The sequence below is a fragment of the Oryza brachyantha genome, chromosome 1, assembly GCF_000231095.2.
Source record: "Oryza brachyantha chromosome 1, ObraRS2, whole genome shotgun sequence".
Taxonomy (NCBI): domain Eukaryota; kingdom Viridiplantae; phylum Streptophyta; class Magnoliopsida; order Poales; family Poaceae; genus Oryza; species Oryza brachyantha.
Window position 1 is genome coordinate 32,399,500 of NC_023163.2, and position 12,291 is coordinate 32,411,790.

At 37.6% G+C, this 12,291-nt stretch overlaps 1 protein-coding gene across 1 annotated transcript; it reads right to left on the reverse strand.

Moving 5' to 3' along the window:
• Positions 1-5,552: 5,552 nt before the first annotated feature.
• LOC102708119 (phytochromobilin:ferredoxin oxidoreductase, chloroplastic) lies at positions 5,553-9,814 on the reverse strand. The gene is made up of 9 exons (XM_006646615.3): positions 8,926-9,814; positions 8,625-8,835; positions 7,596-7,715; positions 7,026-7,120; positions 6,821-6,914; positions 6,592-6,723; positions 6,333-6,437; positions 6,131-6,181; positions 5,553-6,035 (listed from the first exon to the last, which is right to left on the reverse strand). Exons 1-9 carry the CDS (start codon positions 8,940-8,942, stop codon positions 5,850-5,852), a joined length of 1,011 nt encoding a protein of 336 aa, XP_006646678.2. The 5' UTR covers positions 8,943-9,814; the 3' UTR covers positions 5,553-5,849.
• Positions 9,815-12,291: the final 2,477 nt, after the last annotated feature.

Below are 12,291 nucleotides of genomic sequence, written 5' to 3' on the forward strand. Positions count from 1 at the left end.
GGCACCGTTTAGTTCCAAAAATTTTTACCCAAAAAATCACATTAAATCTTTGGACATCTAAATAGAGTATTAAATATAGATAAATTAAAAAACTAATTACACAGTTATGTGAAAAATCGTGAGACGAATTTTTTGAGCCTAATTAGTATATGATTAGCCATAAGTGGTACAGTAACCCAGATGCGCTAATGATAGGCTAATTAGGCTCAAAAGATTCGTCTCGCGGTTTCCATGCCAGCCATGAAATTCGTTTTTTCATTCTTGTCCGAAAACCTCTTCCAATATCCAATCAAACGTGTGATGTGACGTGCAAAAATTTTCATTAGTTTTTTCATTCTTGTTTCTGGCTAGTTTCATCCAGAGTTGCTGCTACCATTCTACTGTTTTGAGTGACAGTAATGTTTAACCAGCTGAGACGCTGATTAACAAAAGCCAGACGCTCTGTAGAGTTTGGAAAGGTTGTAACTACCAATCAGAAGTGAGTACAAGCCGGTAGCTCTACTGTCATGTCCCATTTCAGTATTTTTTTTAACGGTTTTCCAAAACATATATTGAGAGTATCCATATGTATTTTTAGACGATGCGTAGAAATTCTTATATTTTCGAATAAAGAGAGAGTAACAGTGGTTGTTTGGTTCTATGTTTTCTTTTTGTTTTTCTCCTGTTGGTTCTTGAAAGGTGGGCATGTTTCAGTCTATTTTAGCTTATCAGAAATGCTTGGACAAGTTCCAAGATAAGATCCATGACCTGTAATTTTGCAATCAGTGATCACAAGATGCCATAGCCATGGTACTCCAAATTTGGTAGCACCTGGTTTCATCACTTTCACGGTTCATTTTCTCATGAACAGGATAAATACGCCACTTCATCAGATGCTCGTTCTTTCTTCAGAAAGCTGTGTGCTAATTCCAGACCTAACCTTGCCTTTTCCATTGTTGTTCAAAAGAGCTCATTTATCATTATTTTTTTTAAAAAAATGGACTGTTCAAAAGAACTCTGCTCTTGTCCGAAGAAAATTCAGTGGCAAGTTTTCCATTAAAACAAGTAGCAGTCACACTCCAAACGTGCAGTGCTACTTTTCCTTTCTTTCTGTTGATGCTGCAAGCAACGCTTTTTTTACAGTACAATGAATCTTGACACTCTCAGATTATGATTAGCAGCATGGTGTCTCGATACAAGTTGTGGCCGTACACAAATTCTGAATAAAACAGTACAAGAAAAATGAACATTCAGAACTCAGAAGACGACCTTCCAATGAGGAGATCAGATTTGGTCAACCGGCAGCTACTTTCTAGTTTGAGTCCATCTTTGTGATTCCCATCCGGCAACGAGTAAAGTTTTGGGCAATTGCCTAGCAGATACTCTTGTAAGGTGCCTTTCTTCTCTCTTGAAAACAGGTAAACTGCCTCGGAGTTTCTCGGTAGAACTCGAGGCAAACTGGCAGAGCAGCACCTCTTTTACTTAGGAGTGCTGCTATTACGAATGACCTAAGCTGTATGGCTTATGTACGATTAAAAACATATAATCATTGATCAATCAAAAGAATAATAATGCGGTCATCGATCAATTTAGTCGTACGTAAGTTATATCTTGTTCGTACGCATAGCAATTTTCTTTAGCTAGGTCGTGTTATTCACCCTTTCTTTCCAATCCACATGCTCTTGTTTTTTAGGAATATATTTTCTAAACGGTGAAATATGATAAAATTTTAAATTTATAAGAAAGTTACTTTCAAAATATTGATCAGTTTTTAAGTTTTTTATAGTTAACAATTAATTATTATTTATTATGTTAGTCCACCGCTAACTTTCTACACGGGCTCCCTACCCTTGCTGCCGCCTAAACTCCGGCATGTAAAGCCTATCCTACCAGAGAAACTACACTCTTAGTTTAAAAAAACACACCACCATTGTTTCTAAACTCCGGCATGTAAAATGTAAGTTACTTCCTCACACATTTACAACATAGCCCAATGACGAAACCATTGGGCATAGTATAAGATTTGCTAGGAGCTTTATAAAACACACCACCATTCACATTAATCCATATAGATGAATAAATTATAGATGCCTATACTATTATTTAAATTGTTAGTATTACCTACGTTCTAAAATCCGTAACTTTTTTAGGTTAGAGAGGACTATCAAGAAAATACGTAGAATTAAACGAGAATATGTTGTGAGTGGTTAAATATATAATCTAGGATAAATAAGTTGTTGTATTTTAAGATAAATTTTGAGTGTAGGTTACCTTTTGGCCAGGATGGAGTAGAATTTGTTGAGGAGGTGATTGTGGTTTTTTAGAGAAAAAAAAACCAACGTACATTTGTAGATGAAAAAATGTGAATAAAATTTTTATATATAAAATTTTTGTCGGTTATGCTTATTAAAAACAAACTGACAATGCTGAGCAGAAGTACTTATAAAAATTCATTGCTCTTAAAGAAAGGGAGTAAAAAAAATAGTAATCTGCAACGCAGGTTTTGACCGGGGTCAGGGAATATGTGCAAGACCAGCAGTACGTGTACTATAGTACTCACATTGGTTCCAGCATCGAGTATCCCATGGCGACGGCACATTACCCTGCAACTTCTCTCGCCATTGTTAAAAAGTGAAGCAAGCTTTTCCGGCCGTTTCCATGGCGACAAGACAAACGCAGCGCAGCTCCCCGGCGGCCGCCGCATGTGATGGAGTCCTGGCTTCCGAGCCCACGACAACGGTCCCCGCCTTGGCCTGTCGCTCCGGCGTCGATGACGACGATGAGCAGTGCAGTGCCGACCTGCAAACGTCGCCAGTAAAGCCGTGTGTGCATATCACGAATGACTTTTCACGATCATCCTTTCGCCTGTTCTTCCGAAGTTTCAGTTTTAAAGTGCAGTTTTGTGGTTGATTTTATAATTATTTATCATGGTTTATTTGATTGTATTTATTTTTTAATCGCTAAAGACGTGTTTCTAACTACCAATATTTATTATAATAAATTTTTGCTATACATTTATAGCCAATATTTATTATACTCGCTCCATTAAAAAAACTTAAATTTAGCACTTATCATATATATCAATGTAAAATTACGAGGTCTACAAATATCCTTTAGTATTTTTAAATCACAATATAGTTACACTTACTTTCATAAATGCTAATAAAAATAATTATTTAAAAATAAAGTCTTTATGAGACAGATAAGAGAAGCTAAAAATAAAATCATTTTAAACAGAGAAAGTATTTTGTATTATTTGGTTGCTAGGAAAATATGTGGATAAATATAAGCATAAGCAAAACTATACAAGCCGCCTGATGGGATTGGCCGGTCAACGAAAGAACCAGCAAGTGGGTTAGAGCTTCCTCCAAAGCTCAGGGAAAAAGCTCGTACTAGCGCATATTTGCTTTGCTTTGTGCTACCACTAGTAGGATAGGAGAGTGGGTGACTGAAAACAGTGCAATGCAACGCAGGTTTCGCACCTACTGCTACTGCTCACAGCCAAGTTTGTCTTCGTCACTTGAACCTCTCTCTCCATTCTCTTTCAGGTCGAGCAGGTAACTGTTAAATGACATATTTATAAATAGAAAATAATTTTATAAAAAAAATTTTACATATATATTCTTAATGATTTAAAAGTTAAGACTGTAAGATAAATTTTAGCGAAAAATATCAAAATTGACTCTAAATTTATGGTTAGAATTTTAAATTTTGACTTGTAAATATAAAAAAAATGAAAAAAGGGGACGCAGATAGCAGTAGCACCTAGCAGTGTCTTTTTTACCAGCTGAAGCCTCTGTCCGCGCGTGCACATGCTCAACTACCACCTTTAGCCTCTTTTTTCCTACTGGCTTGGCTTGGTTGCACGGTGGTGAGACTTGAGTTCAACTTTGTGCAGGCCAAAAGGGATCCGAGGCGTGTTGTTTTTTGTTCTTTTGTTTTCAGGATGACAACTTCCTTGATGTTTCCTTGGCGTGCTGCTGTTTGATCACCCGGAACTGAAGGCACAAGCAAAGCAGCCAGTGCAGCGGCATCGACCGTCTGCTTTCTCCTTCCAGATTTTTCTCGGTTATCTTCTTGATTGGCATATGCACAGTTCGTGAACTAATGTTTAACGTCATTGACCATTTTATAAACGTTTGACTATTCGTCTTATTCAAAAAATATACGTAATTATTAATTATTTTTATATCATTTTATTTATTGTTAAATATACTTTTATGTATATATGTAGCTTTACATATTTGACAAAAAATTTAAATAAAGAGGAATAGTCAAACATTTATAAAAATGTCAACGGCGTCAAACATTTAGGGACGGATGTAGTAATAAATATATATTTTTAATATATATATATAAACTCATCGGTTTATATTTTTAAAATATATTTTCAACTTTACATTAGTAAATTCAATGTTTATATCATTAAGTAGCTATTAAAAAAATCTTTTTTCTTTCTTCTTATAGGCTCACATGGACAAGCAATATTTGGGCTCGCCGTGGAAGCTCGTGAAAGAGGGATCCGAAGGGTGTGAAAGAACGATACTTTCTCTGCTTGCAGGTGATTATTTGGTTTTTTAATAAAAAAATAATTTATAAATAAAACTCATATATATATATATTCTTAACAATTTAAAAGTAATGTTGGAAAATAAATATGATAAAAAACTAAAAATCAACTTTAAATTTAAAGTTTAAAAATTAATTTATAAACATGAGAAAGATGGATAGGAACCTTGATATAATAGTAATATACTACCGCAGCGTAGAGCTGGGTGGCACAGATAGCATGGTTTCTGTACTGACTTATGGGCCCACTTTCTATAGAGTCCAGTGAATCTTGCTACAGGAGCGTACTGTAGATGAGTTGAGTCCGGACAGGAAGTTTAATTGCATGTTTGTTTGGCTCTGTTATTTCTTGCCTTACCAATCTTTGGCAAGACTTTGGCGTTGAGCTTCGGATTATTATAATCTAAAACAATCATATAGATTATTATAACAGATTATTATAATCTAAAGTTTTGATTACTGTAATATGATAAACTCATCCAAACGTACTATTTTTTAATTATTGAATAGCTTTAGACCTACTACCTTAGTATACATTAAAATAGTTATCCATATTTATCATCCGTTTCTACTCTAACTTATAATAATTCAGCTTAGAATAATCTGACTTAATAATCTATATAACAATAATCCCTAATAATCCCTAGCTCAAAGGCCTTGGTCATGCCAAACTTTTCGCAATGTTGATGTTACCCGTTTGTTTTGACAAGATTGACTAGACTTAGGGTCTCATCTATTGTCCAAGTACTCACAATACACCAAACAACCTTTTAGTAACAACAAATAATATACTGCTGAAATTCTTATATGTTTTCTAAGTAACTTAAAAGCTAATGCTAAAAAATAAACCGTGATAAAAAAAACTCTAAAAATATTTCAAAATTAAATTTTAGAATTTAAATTTTAACACCATCATATAAGTTGTAGGGCAAATGTGTGACCCTTAAAATTGTATACTATCAAGGGGGTATCAAATAATTTGGAGTGCCGAATTTGTTGGTCCCAAACCAAACAGGTGACAGAATTTTGGTATTTAAAAAAAAGGAAAGGAATTGGAAGGTCTAGACCGTTGCTATTACCAGTAGAGACCACGGTGAATGTCGTCTAACGATGGCGTCTATTGCAACTAGAGAATAAAATTACATGATCCAGATACACACCGACTCTTCCGGACCTTTATTAAATCCAAGTCCACAAATAAGAGCATCTGAGCATTAAGATGCAAGTTTTCTGAAAAAAAAACAGTAATACAAGCATAAGAGAAAATTGTTGCTCAGGCAATAGACTTAGCAAACATTTCCCTACGATTCAGCATTGCCAATCAATTCTCCATTGGCATTCCAAGGCCTAGTTTCAAATGACTTGCCGATCATACTCCTTTTCTTGTTGATTGACCCATCATCAGAGGTGTATTCGGGAAAATAGTCCAGAAATGATTTTGTTCCAAGTAAATTTACTCCTTCAAACAGAAACTCCTTCACCAGGTCCTGATTGTCAAGATGATACATAACTCAAATTCAAATAATACCTCAAATATATAAGTCAAAAGTAAGTATAAATGCAGTGAGAGCCCAAAGAAAACCTCAGCACGACTTTCACCAATTAACTTCTTTAAAAGGGGATAGCCAGGATCCTGCCCATAGAGGAGCGCAAGATTAACATAGCATCTTTTATAGAAGCGGTTTGACGCCGATGGAGTAGCGAAGTGGGGCAAGTAGTACTCAATACAAAGTCAGTGAGTATAATTTTCTACATTGATATATGGTTCTGGTGGAATAGCAAACCTTCTCAGTCCTCCATGTGAGATATTTATGTTGTTGCTCTCGGTTTTGAGCAACTGTTACTTGGTTATTTTCTTTAATTGCCTGATCTATGAACTCAAGCCACACCTGCATAATTAGAACATTCAGAACTATTGACTGCACACCAAAGAATAATCTCCGAGAAATTTGGTTCAAACTCACATTGACAAAATAAAAGGGCAAGAAACCTATTCAGATTTCCTGTTTCCTCTTTGAATTTTTCAGACAGGTAGGGTCATACCTTGTAATAATCCATGAAAGCTGAATGTAGAACATGGTGGTTATGTTCAGTTGACTCAAATATAGTCCAGATCACGATTGGAGAGAAAAACCTCAGTGACTCACTCGTAATCTTGCCGCCCCAAGGAAGTAGCTGCATTTCTTCTAAATAAAGATATTGTACATATAAATCTAACTTTGGAAATTTTATGAGGTAATAAGTTGAGTGAAGCCAAGCAAGATGCAAGTACCTCGCTGTACTTCTGTACAAGAGGCATTATATTCTTGTAGTACTTATCTTTGTAATCCTTGTGTACAGTAGTATCATACAATGGATTGAGGTCTCTGCAGATAGTTCAAATACTTCGTTCAGGTCATATTCATATTAGATTTTAGGCTAGGCAGAAAACACACCAATTTTTTTTCTTGCAACTGCAACCATTTTCTGACACTTACAATACAACAATACTTTGTGCCGTAGTTGTAAAAACATTGGCGCAAAATATAGGAAGATCGTATTCAGGTTCAGAGAAAGCAGCGAAGTCAAGAACCTGCACAGGGATATGCATCGTAAGTATAACGCAGCATCTTCCTGGATATACAGGGCATTCAGATGTAATTTGCAAGAAAAACTGTTGACATTCTAAATGGAGAACAGTAAAAGATGACTCACCATTTTCCGCATTTAAAAAGAATAGTAAAAAAATCATACAAAAACCAAATCAAAGCAATAAGTTTTTTCTTTGTGAAAGATCAAATTAAAGACTAAATGGTTCCATGCAGATCCTGCTCTAGGTCTATGAGTGAAAATAGATGCTCCAAATCACAATAAAGCAGAGTCAGGAAAATTTTTAAAGCGGCAATTTTTGTCAAAACATCAAAATAACAGAAATATAAATGGGGAAATGGCGAGAGAAGTTAGGGAAAGGCAGCAGTATGGCATTACTATAATTATTTATCAAGTGGACTTTTAGAGATTTTTTATCAAGGAAACTTGAACAGAGATCATCAAGACAGAGGAAATACCTGAAATGAGTTTTTCTTCTCAATTGTCAAGCTGCGAAGCAGTCTAATTTTTGGGGCACTGAATGAGAGAGCATTGAAAACCGTATTATCATCACTGGATTTTATAAACTTGAACTTATCCTGGAAGCATAAAACAAGACAAGGTCAATTACATACACGAGACAGAAATATTGACAGCCAGTGACAGGTCTTAGAAACATGGTTGAAGCTAGTTGGCACTATTGGAAGACCTACTAAATTTTTATAGATGCTCAAGATTATTCAAAGCACAAGCACAATCAACTATGTAAGCTTAGCAGCCAGCTTCTTGACAAGATTAAACAAGTAATCGCAATAACTTGGTTGCGACTGAAGTACTGAACTACTGAAGAAACAACTATTATGATTCTCTCATTGTTCGCAAGGGATTTAATTTGTTTACAGGGGAAGCTATCTAGTCAGCTAGATCACCACAACGTTGCTAGGATTCACAGTGCTGCTGCAGGTCTACAATAATGGACCAGAAAATTAATCAGGTAACTACCAGCCGCAACAGTATGTTATGTTTAGTAGTAGCTCAGAGTATTACAATTTTCTTCAGACTGAAAAATAAAAAAAGCACCAACCAAGGGGGCATCCCAGCAGTCCACCTCCAGCGCTTGAACCAAGTAGCTAACAGTAAACACTACCATGTACTCCCTCCGTCCCAAAATAAATCAATTTTTCACTTTTTACCTATAATCTTTGTCTTTTCGTCTTATTAAAAAAATTTTGCGATTGATATTTTTGTTTTTATTAGATGATAAATCATAAATAGTACTTTACGTGTGATTATTTTTTTCTAATTTTTTTAAAAAATTTTAAACAAGACGGATGGTAAAAAACCGAAGAATTGGTTTTTTTAGACAGAGGAAGTAGGCAAATGTCAATTAGCAACCTTTTCTGCTCTACCAAGTCGCAGCATGAGCTAGATTTGTTTCGTTGCAAGAAGTACGGTCGCAGCTCAAGATGGTGGAAAGGATGAGCTGAGGTAGGAAGAAGATGTCGAACCTGGGAAGGGTGAGGGGTGAGGGTGGTCCGGAGGCGGGTCTCCTCCAGCGCGAAGCTGACGAACTTCTGGTACGGCAAGCCGGCGCCCAAGCTGCCGCCGCCGCCGCCGACGCCGAAGCTCATGCTCGCTCCCAGCCAGCGGCAAGCACAGCGACGCGAGAGAGAAGACAAAGAGTGGGTGTTCGATAAAGATAAACAGGTTCGAGCATCTCTGACAAACAACAGTTAACCCAAATTAGACTCTATAAATATCTATTTAATCACTTCCCATTTTATTTAGGTAGTCAATATTTATTTTTACTTTAACCGTCTCTCCATCCGCTCTCCATTTCATGACAGCTGGGGTCCACATGTCATCCTCTTATCTATCTTTTCTCTCCCTCTTCCTCGATCTCTTTCTCTCCCCCTCTCTCCTTTTCTCTCTCAGCAGACAGGCGGTAGAGGCAGGTGGCGGTGCGGAGCCGGCGACGCAGCGCCAGCGCGGAGGCGGCCCAAGGAGGCTGGGCGGCACAGGAGGCCGCGGCGGCGGCGCGGGGAGGCCCCGTGGCCCAGCAGCGGCGCGGAGGCAACGGCGACCGCCGCTCGGCAGTGGACGTGGTGACGGCGACCTCCACTCGGCAGCGGACGTAGCGGCTGCCCCCCGGCGGCGGCGACGGCCTTCTGAGGGCGCGGCGGCGGCGGCGGACTTCAAGTGCGGCGGCGCCAGACTTCGACGACGACGGTGACTGCCTCGCTGTGTCCTTGCCGGAGAGGGGAGCGTCGGTGGGGTGGCCGGATCTGGACGGCAGCGGCCGTGTCCTTGCCGGACGGTGGCGGGAGGGGAGGGGGCTTGTAAGACGGCGGCGCGGGAAGGCCGGCCGGACGGCAGCGAGGGATGGCCGGCCGTACAGCGGCGGGGGCGGTCGATCCGAGCAGTGGTCGCTGCCTCGCTCGGGCGTGGAGAGGACGCCGCTTGCTCGGCTGGGAGGAGGAGAGACTGGGGCCTACACGTGGGGTTCACAGATGGCAAGTCAGTTTGGATGGCTAAATTTGGCAAGTCTGGGGCTGGTTTGGCTATTCGGTTGGTCAGTGTGTTGGAAGGCTTATTTTCAGCGAAATGACCAAATTTTAGTTTAGAGAGTGGGCCAACAGGCTTATTTTCAGCAAAATGACCAAATTTTAGTTTAGAGAATGGGATGGGCTCTCTCTCTTAGAGATGCTCTTAGCCCTTGTAAATTGTAATATTGTCTCCGCACCAATCTCAAAGCAACCAACTTCGCTGCTTATCAACATGAATGAAAATTTGTACACTCTCAATTCGCTAATTTGCTTAGCTTAAACTTAAACGAAAATTTGTACTCCCTCCATTTGTTTTTAATAAGACGCCTAAGTCGTTTAGCTTATAAACATAGATGAAAATTTATACCCCTCTATTTGTTTTTAATATGGCGCACAAGGACATTCGCAATGCAATGACTAAGATAATATTTACAAACTTAAATAAGTTATGACACATGATAGAATGTGACGTACTAAGTAAGTAAGTGAATGAAGAAAAAAGTTTGTTCTTTGCATAAAACACGTCTTTTACCTAAACCCAAGACACAATAAGATACAAGTAGCATTAAATTTATGTATGCCTTAATAGTGTTGGTATTCAAAGAGTGCATTCTCCATATTTTTTGTATAACGTGGATGATATAAAATTTTTTTGAATAGTATCTTTCGTTACGCTATTCTCAGTATAAAGTATTATTGTGTGGTTTAAATATTGTTATCATCATCAACACATATTTGAGTTGATGAATGAAACAAATAATCTTAATGCAAAATACCACTTAATTGTTTTATAAGCTAACATATCACTCAAATGTTATATCCAAGTGACTAATAGAAGTTTAAATGTGTAGAGATGAAACAAATTACTATAAGTAAAAGGTTTGAATCTAGTTTCATGGTCTAGTTAACTATGTAAATCAAGTTTTATCCCCGTAAACTCAACTCCTCTCTCGTGTCATAAATTTTATGCCATGTTACTATTTTTGACTGTGTAATATGTCATTTAATAAGATAAACACACATAAAACATCTACTAACATTGGCCATAGGATTGCTTTACGTATTTAGCTTGTATTAGGATTGTTGTAAGGTCATATCTCGTATTACGATTGCTCTAAGGTCATTCTCAACGTAAAATTTCGTTTCGCTATACGGTTTTTAATAGTGTGAAATCATCAAAAATATACTTGAATGGATGTAAAATTTTAATTCACGGTTTTATATGCTAACTATTATTTAAATATTGCATCCAAGTGATCAATAGGGTTGATTAAATTATGGGGATAAAACAAATTATTCTCCGTAGAGATTTTAATCTAGTTTCACGGTCTAGTTTACTGTGTACACTAAGTTTTATTTTTATGAAACTCAGCTCATCTTTCATTATAAATTCCATTATAAATTCTATGCCACGCCATAATTTTTACCTATATGACATGTTATTTAATTTGATTAACATCACCATAAAACCCCGAGAAGACTACTACTAAGTATTTGGCAGCGAGAACAAGGAGCACTTATGGAGTCTTTGATCAAGCCATGTTGTTAGGTGAGCTTAGAATTCTGATAAACACCTTACAAGATTCTAAATTCTAATTTATTTTCTAAATTCAATAACCACTGCTGATCTAAATATGGATCACTTAAGAGGCTGGAGATTTTTGAAGGAGATGCAGTTTATCAATAGCCAAACAAGATCATAGGCTCATAGTAAGGTTTGGCACATGCATGGCCGCACAAACTGCACATGGTTGTATCATACGTATATCATGTAATCCATGTATCTCTGACCATCTGGACAGGGTGTTAGGATATTCTGCCGGGTCATACGACGGTCACAAAACTCACTCACATTCTGACAGGAAGCAGGCATGTGAGGATCAACTTCTCCATGATACTCTTAAAAAAAAAGAACTTCTCCATGATTTTTAAGAGGGAGCCAGTACGGCATCATGTCATCTGACAACGATATCGACAAGTTTTAACAGGTTAGTACGCCTGAAAAAAATAAAATTTACAGAAGACCTTGCCATTTCCAGCACTAGTATATTCAGGTTCAGGTAGGTGGCTGAGCAGAAACCAAAAGATACTACTGCTAGTGTTACCGTCTGTTCTGTGATTAGCTAAACAATCATGTATTAGGAAGAGTGGTTCCACCTCGTCAGATTGCCAATCATTGCTCTACACTAACAACAATTCTCCCTAATTCCGTCCATTTTCTCTCAAGAATATTCCCTGCTTTCCTGCTCTCTCTAGCTAGTCCATGTTCCATTGTACACCTTGATCTGAAAGAACAAAATTTATACACAAATTTGGGAGAAATACGCAGCTGTATTTAATCTTAAACAACCTGGCAAAAGTTTTAGCTTGCACAGAGGTTGGAAATCAGAACCTAAACTGACAGTAATGCGCTTACTCCATTTACAGGTATCCAGTCTGCATTATGATCATGCATATTTTCAATTCGATGGATTATGCCTCCAGCTTGAGGTATAAAAGTATAATTCTCAGTTTATAAAACAGAAGATACACCTTAGGTACACAAATCAACAGTATTTAATACGAAACATGGGATATAGTCTGATTCTGATTCTCCTCTGATCAAACTGCAAATCAAATGGAAAGCATG